Source organism: Bubalus bubalis, chromosome 1, assembly GCF_019923935.1.
Source record: "Bubalus bubalis isolate 160015118507 breed Murrah chromosome 1, NDDB_SH_1, whole genome shotgun sequence".
NCBI lineage: Eukaryota > Metazoa > Chordata > Mammalia > Artiodactyla > Bovidae > Bubalus > Bubalus bubalis.
The window spans coordinates 153,253,970-153,277,842 of record NC_059157.1 but is presented as its reverse complement, the minus strand read 5'-3'; the positions used below and the strand labels follow the sequence as shown (position 1 = coordinate 153,277,842).

At 41.5% G+C, this 23,873-nt stretch overlaps 1 protein-coding gene across 1 annotated transcript in view; it reads left to right on the top strand.

Annotated features, from left to right (window-relative positions):
• Positions 1-13,877, top strand: part of IQCJ (IQ motif containing J) — a 205,139-nt gene extending 191,262 nt beyond the window's left edge. Inside the window, 3 exon segments of the mRNA XM_045165208.1 lie at positions 11,084-11,219; positions 13,762-13,827; positions 13,830-13,877. Of these exon segments, the coding sequence (XP_045021143.1) occupies positions 11,084-11,219; positions 13,762-13,827; positions 13,830-13,877 (250 nt within the window).
• The last annotated feature ends 9,996 nt before the right edge of the window (positions 13,878-23,873 follow it).

The following is a 23,873-nucleotide window of genomic DNA, read 5'->3' as shown; positions in this document are numbered from 1 at the left end:
TGCAGGTTGCACCCCTCATTGTGTCTCTTGCTTTGCTGGTGGTCTTCCCCAGGCTGACCTTGGCATTCTCAACAAGGAATATCTTGGCATACATCCATTCCTGCTTCTCAAGGGACCTTTAGACCTACAGAGCCTTGGGTATGAAAGGTGATGTTTTATTCCATGTTCCAGAGTTACTGTCAAACTTCACAAGCTTTCTGTTATGGTCGTCTGTCTTCTCTTGGTGAGAACCAGCTGGAAACCTATCTTTCCCAGGTAGAAGGGGTATGGAGAGAAGGAGAAGCTGGGGTTACTACATCATAACATTTGCTTTCCTGTAGACTCTTCAATCCCCTCCCTGATGAGGAGAGAGAAGTAGGGTTTTCTGGACAGTCCAGCCCCTGCAAGCCCCGAGATGGGATGTACTTTGGCAGGCCAATCTCTGGTGGGGGTCAGAAGGAGCAGGAAAGGATCTCAGTCATCCCCTCACACTCAGGATAACATTAAAAGGAGGCAGTTTGATAAGAGCACCTCCCTGGTGGTTCACTTGGTAAAGAATCTGCCAGCAATGCAGGAGACCCAGGTTCAATCCATGAATGGGGAGGATCCCCTGGAGAAGGAAATGGCAACACACTCCAGTATTCTTGCCTGGAAAATCCCATGGACAGAGGAACCTGGCAAGCTGCAGTCCACGGGGTCATAAAGAATTAGACATGACTTAGAGACTTAGTGCTTAGTCAGGAAAGTACACCATAGGTCTCGTCAGGGGCCTTAAAGAAAAAGACAAAAATCTAGACTCCTGTTCATTTAATTAATAGTAGTTTGGGGGAACCTTGCTTTGCTAGGAGGTTTAGTGAAATGATTCCCTGGTGGCTCAGATGGTAAAGCATCTGCCTGCAATGCGGGAGACCTGAGTTCGATCCCCAGGTTGGGAAGATCCCCTGGAGAAGGAAATGGCAACCCAATCCAGTACTCTTGCCTAGAAAATTTCATGGATGGAGGAGCCTGGTGGGCTACAGTCCATGGGGTCGCAAAGAGTCGGACACGACTAAGAGACTTCATTTCACTTAGAGACTAAACCGCCACAACCAGTAGGTGGCAATGCAAAGTATTTGCCACCTGGAAGGAATTAGAGGCCTGTGGGGGAAAGAACAAGTGTGCTGAGAGTGGAATTTAGAGGAAATGTCAGGAAGAGCAAATCCCCTGGCTCAAGAATGCCACCGTTAAGAGGTAATTTTGTGTTTTAGACTCGGAGGATCAAAGAACTGCATCAAAAGGGCGAAAGCAATCAGGATTGCACAGCTATTAATAAAAAGTCACTTTGGGGAGGTGAAAGGCAGGAAGATCAAGCAAAGGAAAGCCTCTTAAGTCAGAAAACTTAGTGAAAGCAAAAGTCATAGTGAAAGCACCATGACAAACGCTCTCATGCAGCCCTAAGACACAAAGTATTCTTTAAAAAATTGTTTTTAATTGAAGGATATTTGCTTTACAATATTATGTTGGTTTCTGCCATACATCAACATGAATCAGCCACAGGTACACATATGTCCCCTCCCATCTCCTCCCACCTCCCACCCCATCCCAGCCCTCTAGGTTGTCACAAGGTTTGAGCTAGGGCCAAGGCTGCCCAAGGGTCTGGGAATGAGTGTGCACAGCAGAGAAGTGCAGGCTTTAGCAGGGAGGCCCGGCTGCAGAGGAAGGAAATGGACCCTCCAAACCCCTTCAAATCCCTGCCCTTCACATCAGGGTCACTCCTTGCATGTTGCCATGAGACCAAAAGTGCATCTTCTGAACACAGGCCATCATTTAAAACTTGTTTATTAACTCTGTGTGCTCTGTCTCTTTATGTTTTTAACAATATGTTTATTTTGTGATGGAATAACATAAAGATCTATCAAATATGTATCATCTTTTAAAAGTCTTCTCATTAAATATGTTCAATTCCTCTCCTTACTTTTTATTAGTATATTGTATTTAGTGATGAAATAACATTTCGACTCTAAAAGGGAGAGAGACAGAGACAGACAGACATAGTCTTGAGAAGGAAGACAATTCCCCAAATAAAGTCAAACTCAAATCTCAGTAAAACCCGAAGTGCCTTTGTTTGAAAGTACTGCCTATCAATTTGTCAAAATTTTGTTTCAATTCAGTTCAGTCGCTCAGTCGTGTCCAACTCTTTGCAACCCCATGAATTGCAGCACATCAGGCCTCCCTGTCCATCACCAACTCCCGGAGTTCACTGAGACTCACGTCCATCGAGTCAGTGATCCCATCCAGCCACCTCATCCTCTGCCGTCCCCTTCTCCTCCTGCCCCCAATCCCTCCCAGCATCAGAGTCTTTTCCAATGAGTCAACTCTTCGCATGAGGTGGCCAAAGTACTGGAATTTCAGCTTTAGCATTTTGTTTAAATTTCATTAAAAGAAGCCATGAGGGATGAGCGGTTGAGAGAGCAGACTTTGAAGCTAGAGCACCCTACGATCAAATCCCAGCCCTGCTCCTTGTCTGCTGAGTGACCTTGGGAGCATTGCTTGCCTCTCTGGGCCTTCACTGCATTCTTCTATAAAATGAGAACACGAACCATATCTTAAAAGATCGTAGTGAGCTTTCAATGCAAAAATCTAAGAAAAACATTTACATGTGTCTTCCCCATGCAATTGTACCTTTTCTAAACATATTTTTATATCAAATTGGGCTAATAAAATATTTCCTGTAAAGATCCTCAGAAATCCAGTATATCATATGCTGCAGCCCACCAGACCCCTCTGTCCATAGGATTCTCCCAGCAAGAATACTGGAGCAGGTTGTCATTTCCTCTTCCAGGGGATTTCCTGTCCCAGGGACGGAATTTGAACCTCTTGAATTGGCAGGCAGTTTCTTTACCACTAAGCCACCAGGGAAGCCCTTATGATTTGCACCTATTACTTAAAAATATTTGAAAGTGTCTGGTTTTCTTAAGTAATTATAGTGATTTATCTAGAACCACTATTTGTCAAGTTTGGGGCTAAGTGACGTAAATATAAATACCATATCTTTGACTCCTTGCAAGAATATGGAAACATTATTGTTGTTCCCATTTTGTGCATCAGCAAAGTGTAGGCCTGAAAGTTGAGTACTTTTCCCAAGGCCACAGCTAATAAGAAGTAAAACTGAGCAAGAACCTACATCACTCTAATCTGCCTGCAATGCACAAGATCCAAGATCAATCCTTGAGTTGAGAAGATCCCCTGGAGAAGGGCATGGCAACCCACTCCAGTATTCTTGCCTGGAGAATCCCATGGACAGAGGAGCCTGGAGGGCTACAGTCCCTAAGGGTCGCAAAGAGTCAGACACAACTGAGTGACTAAGCATGTACAAACATGTTTAGTTTCCACGAGGTTTTGTTTCAAGACATCAACACACAAAGATCCTGAACTATGTCCTCCCACAGACACACTGAACCCATAACTACGAATGGAACAATTCCCTCTCAGGGGGAAAATTAAAAACTGGTGGAGTGACCCCTTCATATTGGGCAGACAAGAGGGAAACCACATCAAAGTGGATAGGAAAGGCTGAGACAATCTCTCCATGAAATGCTGGTGTGATGACTCCTATTTGGGAGTGCACTCAAAATCTTGCGCTTCTCTCTGAGGAGACAAAGAGTTATACTCTGCATTGAACACCCCAACTGTCATGACTGGCCCCTAAGAGATGAGTCCTCCAAGCATTGGGCTTTGAGGACCATTTGGCTCATGCTCACGAGATCCTAGAGGTTATGGTGAACTGAGGAACCTCTCTTAAAGAGCCTGCGTGCAGATTCACCCACTCCAGGGCTCAGCACAGAAGCATCCTTTAAAAAAGTGCCCAGACTTCATGTCAAAGAACTCATTTGCTGATTTGAAAGCTGGTCAGCCCCAGCACACATGCTCTCTTTTATAGAAGAGGAGTAGGAATATGGACCACAACCAATGGAGAAAGTGTTCTTATAAACAGTTACCACTTCCAGGGCACAGCGAGAGGGAGCAGACCCAAGAGCTCAGTCTTGATGTGAAACAGGAGGCTTCTAATTAAGTGCACATCTAAGGGCTGACTGTAAACCTTTCCTGAGACATTGGGAGGTGGGCACTAATCTTCAAGTTGCCCCTCGGCCATACTCCAAAGCTTCAGCGTCTCTTGAAGAGGAGCTCTTGTGAGTGTCTGGGACCCCAGTTTTTACATCTGGTGCCCTGGATATTGGGCTTCCTTGGTGACTCAGTGGATAAAGAATCTGCCCATAATGTAGAAGACTCAGGAGCCTCTGGTTTGATCCCTGGGTTGGGAAGATCCCCTGGAGGAGGGCATGGCAACCTACTCCAGTATTCTTGCCTGGAGATTTCCATGGACAGAGGAGCTTGGTGGGCTACAGTCTATGGGGGTCCCAAAAGAGTGGGACACGGCTGAAGCAATTGAGTATGCACACCCTGGTTATTGTGACTGCCATCCAGGGAATGTTACCCCTTGATCCCTTCCTGGCTCTGGAGGCCGGCAGGGCTTGTGCTTATGGTCCCACAAGACTGTGTATATTTGTACTTTTTTGAAAGCTGCTTCCTGAGGGTCTAGCTTCCAATGAGTCCAAATCTAGGTGCTGACTGAGATCCCCCCCCTTTGTGGCAGTCACTGGTCTGTGTGTGCGTACTCAGTTGTTCAGGCATGTCTGATTCTCTGCAACCCCATGGACTGTAGCCCACCAGGCTCCTCTGTCCATAGGATTTTCCAGGCAAGAATACTGGAGTGGGTTGCCATTTCCTCCTCAAGGGGATCTTCCTGACCCAGGGATTGAACCCACATCTCCTGCGTGGGCACACCCTTAGCTATTGGGAGTTATTAAAAATGAAATGGGTTGTTTGGATAAACAGAAGCTTGGGAGACAACCAAGATCTGGGGCAAGGTTGAGTGAAAAGGTTTATCTCCTACACAAGCCAACCCTTCAAGACTGGGAGAGGGGGCTGTTGCATCTAATACATAGAAACTGGTAGTTGCAAGTAACAGAAACTCAACTCAGACTAACTTATATATATATAAAAGAGATTTTTATTATATTACCTAACATAAATACCCAGGGGGCACAGTCACCAGGCATCTCTGTCTTCTGTAAGCTCTTCTCCCTTCATTCTCTCCCAGCATTGTGGCAAACTGGTCATGGATAGCTCAAGGTCACCAATTGCAAACCTCCAGGTGCAAGAGAGGGCTTCTCTTTCTGTAGCCTCTTGTTGCCTGGCTTGAGCCATGTGAGCTTCTGTGAACCAATCGCTGCCCTCTGGGTGTTCAGTCTGGCACACAAGCTGCTCTCTACCATGGAGGGGTGGGATCTGCCTCATCCATAGCTCACTGGTTGAGGGTTGGTGGGTCCCCGTGGAGAAATGGGTGCTGGAACCAAGAGAAGGAGAAGTTAATGTTGGGCAGGCAAAACCTATCACTATGATAATAATAATATTAGTGGAGCCTTCCCGACAGCCCACATGTGGTAGGGCTGATTGGGAGAATGCACACAAAAAGAGCTGTATAAAATCATTTCCTAAGATACTTAGACTTGTGTTTTCTTTGATAGTGCCCTCTTTTCTCATCCTCAAATTCCACTTACTTTGGGTAATAAAGTATTTTTTTAATTATTTAGTAAGTTTTACACAAGAATCCAGATTTCTGACTGCCTTTGAAAAGGTCCGGTAACTACAGACTGTGCCTTGATGGGGGATTCCCCCTCACAAGGGGCAGGTATTGCCCAGTCTTGCCCCCACCTGACCCCGTCGACATCGGGATCCTCCTCCTATCTTCATAACCTTATGCTCTGCCATCATTTCTGGGATCCTCCTGCATCCTACCAGGTACCTTCACCTCCATGCCTTTGTCCAAGGTCTTTTCCTCTTCCTCCCTAGCAGTCTAAATCCCATCCATCCTTGAAAACCAGGACTCCCTCGAACCTCCTCTAAGCATCCCAACTCTCAGAGTGTTCTCTGCTGCTCTTCTCTGTAAGGACATCCAGAGATGACCAGAACTGCCCAGGCTGTGAGTCCCCAAGTACCTGTGAGTGTGGGAGAGAAGCACCGCCCTGTGAAACTGACGAGGTAGGGTAGAGGCAGATGATTATGCCATCCCTGAGACAAGGGAAGATAAATTGGAATTGAGCTGGCAAAGAAATTGAAAAATGTATTTATCATCTCTTTTGAAGTAAATTTCTACACTTTATTTATAATTCAACATATGGGAACACACAGAGAGTGCTCCCTCTCTGCAACCAGCTTTTAAAGCATTATATTGATGGTATTGCTTAGTTTCAGAAGTAAAAATGTCAAGGTAGTTGGTGTTCAGGGTTTCCACTGCAGCCGTAAAGGAGACTTGTGAGTAGGAATTGTGATAAAGCTGGAATAAGAGAGTGAAAGTCATTCCCTTTGACCAAGGGACAAAGGCCTCTGCATTTTAATTCTCTCCTACAGTAAAATAACATTTAGAGATGGTATTCTGAGGGCTAATATTAGACTAATTTAATCTATGAACATCGTATCAGTGCAAAGAGGAGTAAATGTATGATGTAAATACTTTTCTATGATCTAGAGAGTAATAATAGCAAGGCTCTACCATTCAAAAGAAATAGTGTAGCAATTTAGAATAGCAGCCTAAAGTGATGTGACTGGCCTTTCATTTTTGACCCCTAAATTTAAAGAAAAAAGAACGAAATATAATATGCTTTCGACTAAGTAAAACTGTTTTCGTATATGTAGACAGGATAATAAGGTAAATATTCAAAAATTGAAATAGCTTTTTAATTAAGGAAGTGAGTGGGCTTATACCAATAGATGATTTTAATGCCTATTTTAAAGGCATTTATATATATAAGATTCTGATGCTGGGAAAGATTGAGGGCAGGAATAGTAAGGGGCTATGGAGTTCCAAAGAATGGCAAGGAGAGATAAGAAAGTCTTCCTCAGTGATCAATGCAAGGAAATAGAGGGAAACAACAGAATGGGAAAGACTAGAGATCTCTTCAAGAAAATTAGAGATACCAAGGGAACATTTCATGCAAAGATGGGTTTGATAAAGGACAGAAATGGTATGGACCTAACAGAGGCAGAAGATATTAAGAAGAGGTGGCAAGAATACACAGAAGAACTCTACAAAAAAGATCTTCATGACCAAGATAATCACATCCTGGAATGTGAAGTCAAGTGGGCCTTAGAAAGCATCACTACGAACAAAGCTAGTGGAGGTGATGGAATTCCAGTTGAGCTATTTCAAATCCTGAAAGATGATGCTGTGAAAGTGCTGCACTCAAAATGCCACCAAATTTGGAAAACTCAGCAGTGGCCACAGGACTGGAAAAGGTCAGTTTTCATTCCAATCCCAAAGAAAGGCAATGCCAAAGAATGCTCAAACTACTGCACAATTGCACTCATCTCACACGCTAGTAATGCTCAAAATTCTCCAAGCCAGGCTTCAGCAATATGTGAACCGTGAACTTCCTGATGTTCAAGCTGGTTTTAGAAAAGGCAGAGGAACCAGAGATCAAATTGCCAACATCCGCTGGATCATGGAAAAAGCAAGAGAGTTCCAGAAAAACATCTATTTCGGCTTTATTGACTATGCCAAAGCCTTTGACTGTGTGGATCACAATAAACTGTGGAAAATTCTTCAAGAGATGGGAATACCAGACCACTTGACCTGCCTCTTGAGAAACCTATATGCAGGTCAGGAAGCAACAGTGAGAACTGGACATGGAACAACAGACTGGTTCCAAATAGGAAAAGGAGTTCGTCAAGGCAGTATATTGTCACCCTGCTTATTTAACTTATATGCAGAGTACATCATGAGAAACGCTGGACTGGAAGAAACACAAGCTGGAATCAAGATTGCCAGGAGAAATATCAATAACCTCAGATATGCAGATGACACCACCCTTATGGCAGACAGTGAAGAGGAACTAAAGAGCCTCTTGATGAAAGTGAAAAAGGAGAGTGAAAAAGTTGGCTTAAAGCTCAACATTCAGAAAACGAAGATCATGGCATCTGGTCCTATCGCTTCATGGCAAATAGATGGGGAAACAGTGGAAACAGTGTCAGACTTTATTTTGGGGGGCTCCAAAATCACTGCAGATGGTGATTGAAGCCATGAAATTAAAAGATGCTTACTCCATGGAAGGGAAGTTATGATCAACCTAGATAGCATATTCAAAAGCAGAGACATTACTTTGCCAACAAAGGTCTGTCTAGTCAAGGCTATGGTTTTTCCAGTGGTCATGTATGAATGTGAGAGTTGGACTGTGCAGAAAGCTGAGCACCGAAGAATTGATGCTTTTGAACTGTGGTGTTGGAGAAGATTCTTGAGAGTCCCTTGGAGTGCAAGGAGATCCAACCAGTCCATTCTGAAGGAGATCAGTGTTGGATGTTCATTGGAGGGACTGATGTTGAAGCTGAAACTCCAATGCTTTGGCCACCTCATGTGAACAGTTGACTCATTGAAAAAGACCCTGATGCTGGGAGGGATTGGGGGCAGGAGGAGAAGGGGACGACAGAGGATGAGATGGCTAGATGGCATCACCGACTCAATGGACGTGAGTTTGAGTGAACTCCGGGAGTTGGTGATGGACAGAGAGGCCTGGCATGCTGCGATTCATGGGGTTGCAAAGAGTGGGACACGACTGAGCGACTGAACTGAACTGAACTGAACAGAGGATGAGATGGTTGGATGGCATCCCTTATTCATTGGACGTTAGTTTGAGCAAACTCTGGAAAATATTGAAGGACAGGGAAGCCTGGTGTGCTGCAGTCCATGGGGTCACAAAGAGTTGGATACTAACTAGAGAATAAACAACAAACAACAAATGTCACATTTTATCAATTAAGAAAAGAAGAGGATATGCTTCCACTTCGAAGGGAAGAATACTGTCTTCTTAGTCTTCGACTTAAGGAAAACTGGTATGTCATTTTCCAGATCCCATAGAACTACATGGGAGAAGAAAATGCTTTAAATTCTTTGCAGATCTCACCTGGGTTTTTGTCCAGCAGTGTTTTGTTTTGTTTTTTTTTTTGAAGGTGTCATGCTGCCCCCTGCTGTTCATAAAGCTAAAATATAACTTCTCAAAGTGAAAGTCGCTCAGTCTTCTGGAACTCTTTGAGACCCCATGGACTATACAGGCCATGGAATCCTCCAGGCCAGAATACTGGAGTGGGTAGCCTTTGCCTTCTCCAAGGGATCTTCCCAACCCAGAGACTGAACCCAGGTCTCCCGCATTGCAGGTGGATTCTTTACCAGCTGAACCACAAGGGAAGCCCAACTTCTCAAAAGGCTACTATATCTTCTTTCTATATTTTCTGAATAACCAAGGCAATTAAAAAGTGGGGCTTGGAGAGAGGAATACTTCATGTCCTATAAACGTGTGGGTATCCTATGAGTTGTCAGTATTCTCTATTTTTTAAGTTACTTTTAAAAAATCACATGCTTTTAAGTCCTTGATGGACAGGTTTGCAAGCTGTAGGTGTCCAAAAGTGGCAGAACTTTTCAGCAGTGCTCTGGCAGTTGCCCAGCGCTTCAGGCACTTTGGATGACATGGAAATTAGCTGCCAAACATTTGATACTCCCTTAGTAAAATGGATCACAGAAGAAACAATAGGATTACCACACTCAGCCACCCTTACAGGACCCTCTTAATCTTACAGGAGTCTTTCTGAGATCCTGTTTAAAATTTTAAACCAAAGGAAAATAAATAAATAAGGGTATATTTTGAGAAGACATTAAATAAGAAAACTGACCATGTATGACCAAGGGCCCCAGCAGCTCATAGTTTCAGGGAAAATTGGCCTCTGATCCCAGGGTTGTTTCACTGTAGCGTCTGGACTTTTCCTTGAACATTATAACTCACAAAGCCTTAATAAATGAGGGAACACATACAAATGTTTATGTGTTCTTTATGTCCTCTGATTATTGAGAATGGACAGTCTCTGAACTATTCTAGCCAAATGAAAACAAATGTTTGTTTATACAAAAACACCTTCAGTGACTTTGGTTGTATGTGGAAGAATTGAAAAAGATCAAATGCTTCCAGGAGTTGAGAAGAGATCATGAGAGAATCAGCACAGCCATTTAAAACTATTTTAAAAAGCTGAATCCCGACAACTGGTGTTCATGTCTAGCAACTCCCAGGAGAAAATAGATTCTGTTCCCTGGTCACATGTGAAAATCTAGATATTAATCTCTTCAAAGATTAGAAACTAGTCCAAATGGAGAAAAGTCACTTAGCTTTCATGAAGAAGTGAAGGGAAGTGAAGTTACTCAGTCATGTCTGACTCTTTGCGACCCCATAGACTGTAGCCTACCAGGCTCCTCCCTCCAGGGGATTTTCCAGGCAAGAATGAAGAAGCAGTTTCTATTATTCAGATCAGAAGATGACTCTTTTTGAGAGTTACTAACCACAGGACATAAAAAACTTCCTTGGGTGAAATGTCAAGAAGCCACCTAATCATGAGTTAATTTTCTGAATAGTACATAACAGTTTGAAATATTTTTGTCTTCTCTGTCCACGTCTTTGTTTATTCATCATACACTACCGATTTCCTTCCACAGTATGTAAAATCCATGACCACAGGGCACTTGCCTGTCTTGTCCCAGAGCAGAGCCAATGCATTTGGTCACATAGATTATACCATCTAACATCATGGAACACCCTTCACCTTGAAGTCTATGTGAATGGCCCCCCTAGGGCTGTGCTGTCTCCTCTATCCAGAGCCAAGTGCTGACCCTGGCACAGAACAGTTTTTTCAACAATAATTTATTATTCTCACTTGAAAAAGTGATGAGAAATTGAAAGGTTTTGTGTCCCGTAAGTCAAAGCATGTACATTTACATGTGCAAACTGATTGCACTTTGACGGATGACTTTTTCTGACTAAGTTGTTTCTTATAGACTGGTTTAGTTCAGGTAGGCTTGTGAAAGTCAAACCAATAACACAGACAGTCCAGGTCTTCTGACTTCCCATGTCACGTTCTGTGTGCTTGAGGTTCCTGGTCCAAGTCAATTCCTTTGGACTCCTCGTGCTTGTCAGAGTCTGAGTCTATGACTGGAGTGACGGTGCCTGTGCTTTTTGTTTGTTTTTGGCAGCATTCAGCGAGCATGGCGTGAATACCTGCAGCGGCAGGAGCCCCCGGAGAAGCGGAGCCCCTCCCCGCCCTCCGTGTCCTCGGACAAGCTGAGCAGCTCTGTCAGCATGAACACCTTCTCCGATAGCAGCACACCCGTGAGTGCACATGTCCTTCTCATGACTTGGTTGGCCAGTCATCTGGTCTCCAGGGCTTTGGCTCCAAGAGAGGAATCTGGGGATGTGAGCAGGTGGTTTGTGATCTACAAGTTGCTTGTTTGCTATGGTGAGGGTTTTGTCATCTCAAACAAAGATGTGGGTCATGAAGGCAAAGAGAACTTTATCAAGGCTTAGGGAATTGACTGCATTTGAAATCAGTCTAAACTATGCATTTGTGTGTTGGCATTCCTCTGTTACTTTTTACTTTTCTTGATGATAGTGTGTTCCTTTTAATCTGTGCTGTTGGCAGCCTTTTGTGGCACAAATAGGATAGATTAGCTTGGTTACTGGGATTTTAAAGAGAACTTTCAGGAGAAGAACTGAAAGGGGTCTTGGATTCAGAGATTGCATCTTAAAGGCTTTCAGGGCTGGGTAACTAACCCATGTGACTGATGGGGAGAGTTGTGACTGGCTCATCTAAAGGGACACCCCCCCACACACACACACACACTTCCCCCGGCTCCTGGAAGTATGTTGCCAAGTGTTGCCAGAGATCATTTTCCTTCTTCAGAAGATTTTTAAATGTTGGCAACCAGTAAGAAAATTTTAAATGTAAATAGACCATGCCTGCAGACCACAATTTTCCCAGGTCCACTAGTTTAAGAACTCTGGAGTACAGGGTTGAGGAATGGAGGAATTTGAGGGAAGCCTCTGTTTAAAAAAAAAAACAAACACAAATGTATAAGGAAATAAACGATCAGGCAATTGTAACAGAGTTGTGTGGATTTAGCCATTGTGATCAGTTACCATAGTCACTGGAGTACTGAAATAGGAAGAGAAATGAACTATACACGTGTATTGTTATTTTTTTAAAAATCATCCTTGACTACTTTGTAATCAAGTTTATTTGGTTGTAAAAATGCTTCCCAACAGCCAAAACAATGCATTCACATGGGGATCAAGCAAAGGTATTTTGAAATGTTTTCAGATGATTGCATTGCATATTCTTTAATAAATGGCTTTATCTAGTTACGGATTCTAAAGAGAGAAGCAAGTTAAGTTTATGGCTGTGCAAATAACGGTGGCAGAAGATCTACTTTTAGCTGGCATTAGAAATGGAATACGGTGAATTAAAGACAGTTTTGGTAGGGGGCATGTGTTGTCTTAACTGGCCTCATCGTCACTAGAGGGCGCTCATGAACCACTTTGGAAAATGTCTGCGTTTAGCAAAGTTTGTATTTAATTCTTGATTTGTCAGTGAAAAAGAATGTGAAAATTGAGTGTTTAGCATACCTTCGCTGTGAATGTTAATAGAAGGTACAAAGTAAACGACTCGGAAGCCTTGATCTGAGTGATGGAAACTGAGTATGAGAAATCACTCTGCCCCGGAGTTAAAAGGCTTGAGTTTACCACCACCTTCGTGCTTTCTCAGCCCTAATTCCAGACAATATCAACTGTCTAGAAATCCCTGATGGTTTTAGTATTGCTTTAGGATAGTTAACCTTTTGGCTTATTGAAATTCTGGAAGAATCTATCTTTGCTTTATATTTATGCTGCTGCACCATTTTGATTCTAGCACCTCAAGTGTTTTTGTGCCTAAAATGCATGTTCTTCCCCTTCGTTGGTCATTATGTTTAAGTCTATCTTTGCACAGCTTTGCTAATGGTTTTGCCTTATTTAATGTAGCCTAGACTCCGTGTCAGAGAAGGCAATGGCACCCCACTCCAGTACTCTTGCCTGGAAAATCCCATGGATGGAGGACCCTGGTAGGCTGTAGTCCATGGGGTCGCTAAGAGTCGGATACGACTGAGCGACTTCCCTTTCACTTTTCACTTTCATGCATTGGAGAAGGAAATGGCAACCCACTCCAGTGTTCTTGCCTGGAGAATCCCAGGGACGGGGGAGCCTGGTGGGCTTCTGTCTATGGGGTCGCACAGAGTCGGATACGACTGAAGCGACTTAGCAGCAGCAGCAGCAGCAGCAGACTCCAGGGGCCCTGAGGTTTCTTAGTAGCGGAGATTTTCCCTTTCTGGTGTGCCCAGCAATTTGGTTTCCCATAAGGTGTGTCAGACTGAATTGAGAGTGGCACCCTGCTCCACCACCATGTCATCATGCCTTAGCTCTGTGCCAATGGGACAAAGATGACTCTATTTCCTGTGTGGGAGTCTGGCTCACTCCTGACTGCCTACAAACACTGAAAATCAAAGCAGACTTTCAAAAATCATTACTGGAATTAGCTTCAGAAAGCAAGCAGATGCTGCCCAGAATTCTAATGTTGACTATGAGAACAACTTTGGTATTGATGATGGCAATGGTGTGACACTAAATACAGAATAAAACATGAAAATATAAGATGCTGGCACATTCCCAAGTCTCTCATTTGTCAGGCAGGTAAAATACCAAAGCCATTATTGTTTAAAACTTTATGCTTCATTGTTTGGAACTGGTATAACTAAAGGTTGTTTTATCTTCCATGATTATCCCTTTGCTGAGGCTTCATTCAAAAAGATTCATTCATTCCAACATCTTTTGTTGGTGACAGTCCCATGAAAAGAAAATGACTTTGCTCTACCTTGACTGACCTGCCAGACCCACTGGGTTCATATATGAACCCTATCAGGGGAGCAGATAGGAAGACTTGGTTTTACCACCCTCTGATGAGTAGACCTCAAGTTTATGGACAGGATAAGGATGACCCCCAGCTCACCTTGGCTAAGCCTGTCATAAAGAGAAGAGCTTTTTCAAATAATCAGAAAGTCCTTCGGAACTTCAGGGTTAGAAACCTTTGGTCCAAGTCAAATTCTGTCACTGAGGTGTCTCCCCAGGGGCTTTCCCAGGCCCCTGACTCCTGCTGGATCCTCTCATCTTGCTGAACCGCAGTCCTCTTCCTCTGGGCTTGATCTGTCACTGTTGCTGTCGAGACCATTGTCTGTCTTCTCCAGTCTGATCAGCGGCCTGTTTCCTTCTACGCCTCTACTAACCTCTAGCACAGCCTCAGTTGGAGGCCAGTCTGCCCTTGCCTAACCTGTGGGCCTTGCCAGCTGCTCACCCGCCCCCATGCCTATAATAACTGCAATTACTGTTCATCCTAGCTGTCTCCTCTGGGCATGTGCTACATGGGAAGCCAGAAACCTGATCCGGGGTAGTCCTTGTGCTGAGCTGAGAATGATGCTTTTGCATGCTCCTGTTCTCTTTTGGCCAAGCATGTAGTTAATACAGTTCTTAGAATGTTTCGGCTGTAAATTAAACAGCGACAGTAATGTTTCTGTATGAGCTCTCAAATTCATCATCTTAGTAAGAACTGAGCACTTGTTGTATGCCAGGCACTTCGCTAATGCTTTCTGTGGATTATTTCCTTTAATTGTCTCTATGACCATATAAAGGAGGTCCTGTTATTATCTCCATTTTACAGATGATGAAAATGAGACTTTGAGAGATAACCAGCTTGCCTTGGGTTACTCACTGGGCTGGAGCCTGCATGCTTTACTGTTCTACTATATTGCAGCACTTGAAAATAAGCCTTCATTTAGACATGGTCAAGCAGTGAAAGACATAATCATTGCATTAATGCATTTCTAGGGCTGTTTTACAATTTAGTAGGTATAAACAGTGAATGAAATAATTGAAAAAAGAACGCTCATTTGATTTTATAAATTGCTTCATTCAATGCTCTTTGATTAAAACCTCAAACCTCAGCTGCTCAATGCCAAATTAAAGAGCAACAGGAGGGAAGATAATATTAAGTTATGTTAGCAATTTGCATATTAAGTGCCCTTTATCACAGTGTATCATGTGGTAACAGAAAAATTTGTTTTAGAAATAACAATTTTGAATACCAGCTGTTATTAAGAAAAGGAACTTGTGGGTATCAAAGTGAGAAGCAAAGAATAACTTTTTTTAACCATAAAAGTATTAGTTATTGCATAGAGGACAACACTGGAAAATGCTTTGTGTGTGTGTGTGTTTTTTTTTTTCCTTAAGCAAATTCATGTGACCAAATACTTATTCTTTTAGTTCCCAGTTGTTTTTTTTTAATTTTATTTTATTTTTAAACTTTACATAACTGTATTAGTTTTGCCAAATATCAAAATGAATCCGCCACAGGTATACATTTAAGAAATCTGTGATTTATGCAATAGGATATCATGGAAAGAAACTATAGAATGGTACCTTGTAAAGCATTAGGTTTATACCTTTTTAAAAAATCAATAGCATATCCCTGCACAAATACAAAAAAATCTTTCGTTGTTTGAAGACATTCTGAGTCCCATTTGTTTTGAAGGGATTCCCTCTACCTGGGCCTTCCTTCCTGGCCACACCCACTTTCCCCCATTGGTTCCCATACTGTTACTGTCTGGCCTGTAGGGGGCAGTGTGGATCAGGGAATAGAGACCTGGCTTGGTAAGAGGACCTGAGGACCTGACTTAAAATAGCAGTTCTGCCACTTCTTTTGAGTTTAAGGTTATCACTTGAGAGGCCCTTCTTCAACTGCCAATTGGAAATAATAGATTTAGAGACAGATAGATTGTTATTGCTGTGAAGATTAAATGGCACTGCATATGTAAAACAGCACAGAACCTGGGCCCGGAGTTCTCTCAATAAATGTTAGTCAATTCTGAACCCACTCTTGAAAACACTCCATGCCTTCAAAACACTGTGGAAAACTTGTGAAGACCACAGGTGACAGTTTTACCTTGATTCCCATTTAGGGAGCCGGGGCTGCGTGCAGCCTGTTTTCAATTCACCAGATGAATCCATGAGAATCAAATTGTGCCCTAAAGTGTGTGTGTGTGTGTGTGTGTGTATATATTTTTTTTTCATATGTTCATGGTATATATGCATATGTGTATAGGTTTTGAGATTGGAGCTGTACTTTAAAAAGTAATATATTATGCATTCATTTTAGTATTGATCCTTTAAAAATGAATTTTCAATGCTCAAAGTTGATGTCAGGTGCAAGCACTTTTGCCTCTAAACGAGTTTCTTTTGATAAATCACACCCACATACATAGTAAAAGAAAAATTTTGTTGTTCAGTCACTCAGTTTTGTCTGACTCTTTGCGACCTCTTGGACTGCAGCATGCCAAGCTTCCCTGTCCTGCGCTATCTCCCAGAATTTGCTCAATCTCATGTGCAGTAAGTCAATGATGCCATCCAACCATCTCATCCTCTGTCTCCCCTTCTCCTCCTGCCTTCATTCTTTCCCAGCACCAGGGTCTTTTGCAGTGAGTCAGCTCTTTGCATCAGGGGGCCAAAGTATTAGAGCTTCAGCTTCAGCATCAGTCCTTCCAGTGAATATTTAGGGTTGATTTTCTTTAGGATTGACTGGTTTGAAAAGAAAATCTAGATTATTCTACTCACTTCAGACCTGAGGAAAAACAAATGGCGGGCTCTGCAGCATGTTGGGGAGAACAGGGTTTCCTGGCCTCACCTCTCAGGCAGGCCAGTGCAGAAAATGCCCTTCCAGCAGCTGCCCACACCCCCACAAGCACCACCACCACGAGGCCCTACTTCACTCCTGGTCAGAAGCAATTACAGTTCTTGTGATTCTTGACCAGTTTCTGTAGTTCTTGTAATTCTTGACCAGGTTCAGGAGCAGTGGTCTAGACCAACTCAAGACCCTGATACCCTAATTGTCCTGCTGAAAAGCCGTGGAGCTCTCATATTTATGGGGCTGCTGGAATGGTCCTGGCGTTCGGCATAAGTGCCAAGTAGTCAATAACAGGCAGCCAGGTGACCCACCATACCTCCCCAAGGACACCACCAAAGCCAGTACTGAGCCTGCCTGCCAGACATGGCAAGTGTGCCTATATTAAATATGCTTAATTATCCTCAAGTTTTATTACCCTTTTTGAGATTTACAACCTCTAGGCTTTAAATACATCAGGAAAAATCTAGTAACTAAACGGAGAAAGTCTTCTTACAAAGTTGCACTTGTTTTAGGAGGAAACTCAGGCCCTAAAAGACTGGACTTCCAGTACAGTCTTGAGGGCTGTGACATTATAGAGAATGTAAGCCTTGTGCTACTTAATAATTTAATAACCTAGATTTTCCAGGTCAGGGACAAGTTACAGTATTATGCTCAGCTGTTATAAATTTAGGTTCCATGAATTCTAATGTTTCAGCACCTAAGTTCTATCTATCTAGTCTTTCAGACCATGATATAGCACAAATTTTTTGCCAATCTCTTTGTTTCAAATTTTAGTTCAGAGAATATAGTCAGTTCAGTCGCTCAGTTGTGTCCAACTCTTTGCGACCCCATGAATTGCAGCACGCCAGGCCTCCCTGTCCATCACCAACTCCCTGGAGTTCACTCAAACTCATGTCCATTGAGTTGGTGATGCCATCCAGCCATCTCATCCTCTGTCATCCCCTTCTCCTCCTGCCCCCAATCCCTCCCAGCATCAGGGTCTTTTCCACTGAGTCAACTCTTCACATGAGGTGGCCAAAGTATTGGAATTTCAGCTTCAGCATCAGTTCTTCCAATGAACACCCAGGACTGATCTCCTTTAGGATGGACTGGTTGGATCTCCTTGCAGTTAAGGCACTCTCAAGAGTCTTTTCCAACACCACAGTTCAAAAGCATCAATTCTTCAGCGCTCAGCTTTCTTCACAGTCCAACTCTCACATCCATACATGACCACTGGAAAAACATAGCCTTGACTAGATGGACCTTTGTTGGCAAAGTAATGTCTCTGCTTTTGAATATGCTGTCTAGGTTGGTCATAACTTCCTTCCAAGGAGTAAGCATCTTTTATCTGCAGTGATTTTGGAGCCCAAAAAAATAAAGTCAGCCACTGTTTCCGCTGTTTCCCCGTCTATTTCCCATGAAGTGATGGGACCAGATGCCATGATCTTCGTTTTCCTGAATGTTGAGCTTTAAGCCAACTTTTTCACTCTCTTCTTTCACTTTCATCAAGAGGCTTTTTAGTTCCTCTTCACTTTCTGCCATAAGGGTGGTGTCATCTACATATCTGAGGTTATTGATATTTCTCCCGGCAATCTTGATTCCAGCTCGTGCTTCTTCCAGCTCAGCGTTTCTCATGATGTACTCTGCATATAAGTTAAACAGGCAGGGTGACAATATACAGCCTTGACGTACTCCTCTTCCCACTTGGAACCAGTCTGTTGTTCCATGTCCAGTTCTCACTGTTGCTTCCTGACCTGCATATAGGTTTCTCAAGAGTAATCATATGTAAAAAGAGAAGACTTCTTGATATAGAAGTAAATACATTTTTCTCTTCTTCAAACTAGGGTCTTAGAGAACAAGTGTTTTCTTTTTCAAACTTTTAGAAATTATATGATTTATAACCATATATGACCGTGTGAATGAATAAAATGGAATTGTACAAAAATAATGTTTCTATAAATTACTTTATTGAAGTTTAGTTGGTTTACAATGTTGTATTAATTTCTACTGGATAGCAAAGTGATTCAGTTATAAATATATAATTCATTTTCATATTCTTTTCCATTATGATTTGTATTGAATATAGTTCCCTGTGTTATACAATAGGACCTTGTTGTTTTTCCATTCTACATATAACAGCTTGCATCTGCTAACCCCAAACCCCCAATCCTTCACTTCTCCCCTCTGCCTCTCTTGGCAACCACAAGTCTCTATGTTTGTGCAGCTGTTTATATTTCATACCTAAGTTCATTTATGTCATATTTTAGATTTCACGTATAAGTGATACCATACGGCATTGGTCTTTCTCTTTCTGATTTACTTAGTATGCTAATCTCCAGGTTCATCCATATTGTTGCAAATGGCATTATTTCATTCTTTTCTATGGCTGAGTAATATTCTGTTGTATATATGTACCACATGTTCCTTCCATTCATCTGTCAACAGACATTTAGGTAGTTTCCGTATTTGGTTATTGTAAATAGTGCTGCTGTGAACACTGGTGTACAGGTATCTTTTTGAATTATGGCTTTCTCCTATATATGCCCAGAAATGGGGTTTCATGATCATGTGGCAACTCTACTTTTAGTTTTTTGAGGAACCTCCTTACTGTTTTCCTTAGCGGCTGCACAAATTTACATTCTCACCAACAGTGTAGGAAGGTTCCCTTTTCTCCACATCCTCTCCAGCAAAAAATAGTATCTGTATACCACAAACACTCTATTCTTTATGTATTTGAATATTCGTTGGTAATACTGATTCCTTTTCCCAAATCATCCTTTTGACTTAATGATTTGTGGACATTTTTCTTGTTAGGTTTAAAGGTGAGCATGTTGTTTCAGTTTGAGGATTAAAAAATTATTTCAAGAACTGCTAACATTGAACATTTCCTGAGTTCAGAATGATATGCAAAATTGGCAATTCCTTATTTGATAACTGACTCATTCATCCATAGTAAAATCATAAATCCTTCTAAGCAGCCTAAAAGTTATTGACCTTGGAGTACAGATGCAAAAATCTAGGCATTAAGTACCTCATTTTACACAAAGAGAGTTGAAAAATAATTTGTTCTTTTTGAGTTTACCTCAAGTCCAGTCTCAGCATTTGTCCTCATAAAGATCCTCTCCTTAATTCTACAGCTTAGGTGAGATAAAATGTTGAATCCCTAGTTTAGAACCAGATGAACCTTCTGTTACGAAACCTGTTTCACCATCACAAATCAGCATTTTACTCTTTGGATGAACATTGAGAGATGCTTTAGAATTCAAGGAGAAATTGGATGTGGTGGAACTGGAGGGAGGTCTGTTAATGTGTGCTTTTTTCTTTTTTCCTGGACAGCTCATTGGCCTAAGACTCTTTGAAAGTGAAAGTGAAATTGCTCAGTCATGTCCGACTCTTTGCGAGTCCATGGACTATAGCCTACCAGGCTCCTCCGTCCATGGGATTTTCCAGGCAAGAATACTGGAAATTCCTTCTTCAGGAGATCTTCCCGACCCAGGGATTGAACCCAGGTCTCCAGCATTGTAGGCAGACGCTTTACTGTCTGAGCCACCAGGGAAGTCACTCTTTAGGATGTAGTTTTTGTAAATAAGACATCTTGAGGGAAAGAGGAGTTATTCACATCCTTGGGTTAAGTCTACAGCGTTTGTTCACTCATTCAACAAATATTTGAGTGCCTACTGTGTGCTGGGCCTTTCCTAGCACTGGAGGTAAAAATGACCTCCTAAATACACACAACTTCTGCCCAGTAGGGGTTGGCAATTCTTTTAACAGAGGTACTGACAACTTAAAAGAGATCCTCAATAACATTTCAGTGATTAATTGTATAGATGGTTTAGGTACAAAAATCTGACTGCTAAAACATCTTCCAGAGCAGAATTTCCCAAAATGTAAAACCTGCAGTACTAGTCTCATAGGATATTGATAGATGCTAATTGGGTGAACGGTGAAATAAGTAAATTTATTTACTTCAGGACTTATTGGGGCCTTACTAATAAGCTAATACACATTTTGAATTTAAAGAAGGCAGTCATGTCTCCATGTTTCCCAAACTTCTTTGACCAGGAAACTCATTAAGAGTAACATCTTATTGGATTACTGATCCATGGAACACTACTAGAGTTAGTAGTTATTGAATCAAATTCTAAGAACTGGAGTTTCTAAGTGGCTCAATAATAGTATAAATTGAACAGTGCATTTTGAAAACTTCCAATGAAACTTTTACACATGACATCTCCTTTTTTTTTTTTTTAAATAGGTCTCTATCACAGAGCTATATGATGCAAAGTTTACTCAATTGGTTCACATATAAAACTTATTATATTAATTGGCTACAAAGACCAAGCCTAGTCAACAACATAGCAGCATTAGGAGATGGGGTTTTAGGGAGTTAATATATAACTCCTTTTCTGCCTTTAATTTGGAAACATATTTTGAAAGGCAAGCGATTCCGGCAGAGGGATGTAGAAATCTGAGCTTTATTTCCTGTCAAAGCTGGATTTGAGAGTGCACTTAGGACTTGCAGACATAGTGCCTTCTGCTACTAAACTGTGGCTTTAGGGAAACTTACCAATCCCAGGAAGCATTAAATACCATCAACCTCACCCACAGATCTTGTGCAGAGAGGTGGATCCCATTCAAAAGCAGAGGAAGAATGATGCTCGTTGCCAGGACCTTTGCCTAATCCTCCAATTAGAGTAACTCCTTCCACCTTCCTGAAATGGATCAAAGGGTAGAAATCAAAGACTGGTAGTATTTAGGAAATTTCTTTCTCATGGAAACCTGAGGAGATGGGAAGAAGGGAACCTCCAACATTGGATGCTTCATGCAGCAATAATTGGCCTTTTATTATGACAAATATTAATATCATAAATATTTTTGTACTTCCCTTGCACTTAGATAATTGTATACTTTGTAATTTATTAATTATTGCAGTTTTCTGAATAAGAGTTATTTTTGAGAGCTTTAAAAAAATACAGATTCTATAACCACAGTAGATATTTTGAATCAGAATATCTGGGAATTCTGTATTTTTTATTTTAATATTCTAGGTAACTTTCATTATCATTGAAGTATAGAAAACACTGAGTTATAGAAATTGCAAAAAAATCTATTTTATTTAAGAAACTTACATGATCACCCAGGTGATCAATATTTTTTCTAATTTTCATCTCGATATTTTTGTATTGTAATGATGCACCTTGAGGAGGTGCTTAGGCAAATTTTCATAGTTCCTATAACAAAACACCCACTATTGTTTTAATAGAATTTTCCCAGGGGCACTCATTGTGTTGAAAATTCTATTTTCTCTTTCTAAGATTTATGGTTCTTTTCTTTCTCAAGAATATAAATACAGTGCTCAACAAGGAAGGCTTCTGTTGTTTGATCCATTTTGGTTTATATTAAAAGAGGATACATTCAATAAGCACTGATTAGATTAGTTTCAATTTATTCTTCACTTTGACTTTGAGAGCTCTTGCTGCTGCTGCTAAGTCGCATCAGTCGTGCCCGACTCTGTGCGACCCCATAGACAGCAGCCCACCAGGCTCCTCTGTCCCTGGGATTCTCCAGGCAAGAACACTGGAGTGGGTTGCCATTTCCTTCTCCAATGCATGAAAGTGAAAAGTGAAAGTGAAGTCGCTCAGTCATGTCCGACTCTTAGCGACTCCATGGACTGCAGCCTGCCAGGCTCCTCCATCCATGGGATTTCCCAGGCAAGAGTACTGGAGTGGGGGTGCCATTGCCTTCTCTGAGCTCTTGAGAGCTCTTAGTTAGCATGAAAAGATATTTGATGATTTAATTATTAGTTGACAAGAATGTCAACTATAACTGAAAATCCTAAATTATGATGTGTGACTACATAGTTGAGAAAGAGAAAATATATTACACTACACAGGATAGAAATAGATATTTAAAATTTATAGTATAGCTAAAGTCTTGTTACTTTATTCAAAGCTGAAAAACTTCTAGAAATAGTGAATAAAAAAGTTTCCTACCAACATTTGAAAACATATTCAAATCCTTTGTGAGATAGTGTTAGTAAAATTTTTGTCTATGGAAAATTTTAAATTCCATCAAGTAAAATGTCTGGAATTGAGGACAGTTGCCTTAATTTAGATTTTGCAATTTTCATGGATTGATGTTACAACATAATTTTAAAAAACTTGCTAAAAATTCTGAGAGATGTTTTAGAAGTAGATTCTATATCTCTGCAAGTCCTCTAATTCCCTTCATATCTCTGTGAGGGGAAATCTCTTCTTTGCTATCTTCACCATGGGTTAATTACAACCTAAAGGAGCAGCAGAAGCTGATCTTAATTTAAAATTCTGCTTCACATGTGGGGAATAAATTGATTTTCTCTTTATGGTATTGATAGGGTTAAGTATATTGATAGAAGACCACACTGTTTAATGCAAGTAGATTTTCAAGAAAATCACCATGTCAAATACTTCACTAGAAGGACTTCATCTACATACAGCAGCAACTGTGACCTGCTTTAGAGATGACATCATTGGGTGTCATGTGGCTCTTTATACGTTTCAGCCTCAGAAAGAGATAATATGTGAAAGCCATACGAGCCTGATTTCTGCTGTCATAATCTTCAGCAGACAGAGGCTGGGGCTAGAGAGAGGCATACCTGTTTACACAGTGTGTGCAGTGCCTCGTGGAATTCTAAGCTTTATTTCATTTTATTATATTTTTATAAAAAAATAGAGGCAATGATAGGATGAAGCGAATTGGTTTCTTTGGACTAATGGGAGCTTGTTTTCTGCATTAAGATCAAGAACTTTTCTGGAATCCTCTGTTCTCTAAATAGCCTTGTAGTCTCTCTCTCTCCTTTTTCCCCAAATTTGAAGAACATTGACAAAAATCAGCAAACTTCATCTCCCAAAGAGCTTTCCCTCTTTCTTGTCAATACTTGAGGATTTGTGCTCCAAAATCTTCTTTGAGCTGCCTGAGTATCGTGGTTGATAACTGAAGAGCAAAGCATCTCGTTTGTAGTATGTGTTACAGAAATTCTTCAGATAACTTCACTTGCTAACGCAGACAGTCCTTTATGGATTTCTTGCAAAGCCAGTTTGACTAAACAACTCTTTCCTCTCAAATGGGCAAGAGTAGCTCTTCAGCACCATGGAGAGGTCTGGCCAGCGACCAAGGACGACGTGGGACTGTGACCAGGGCAAGCAATCTGACAGTGTAAGTTTTCCAAATGTCTATCACCTATTTTAGGTTTACCATATTTTTAC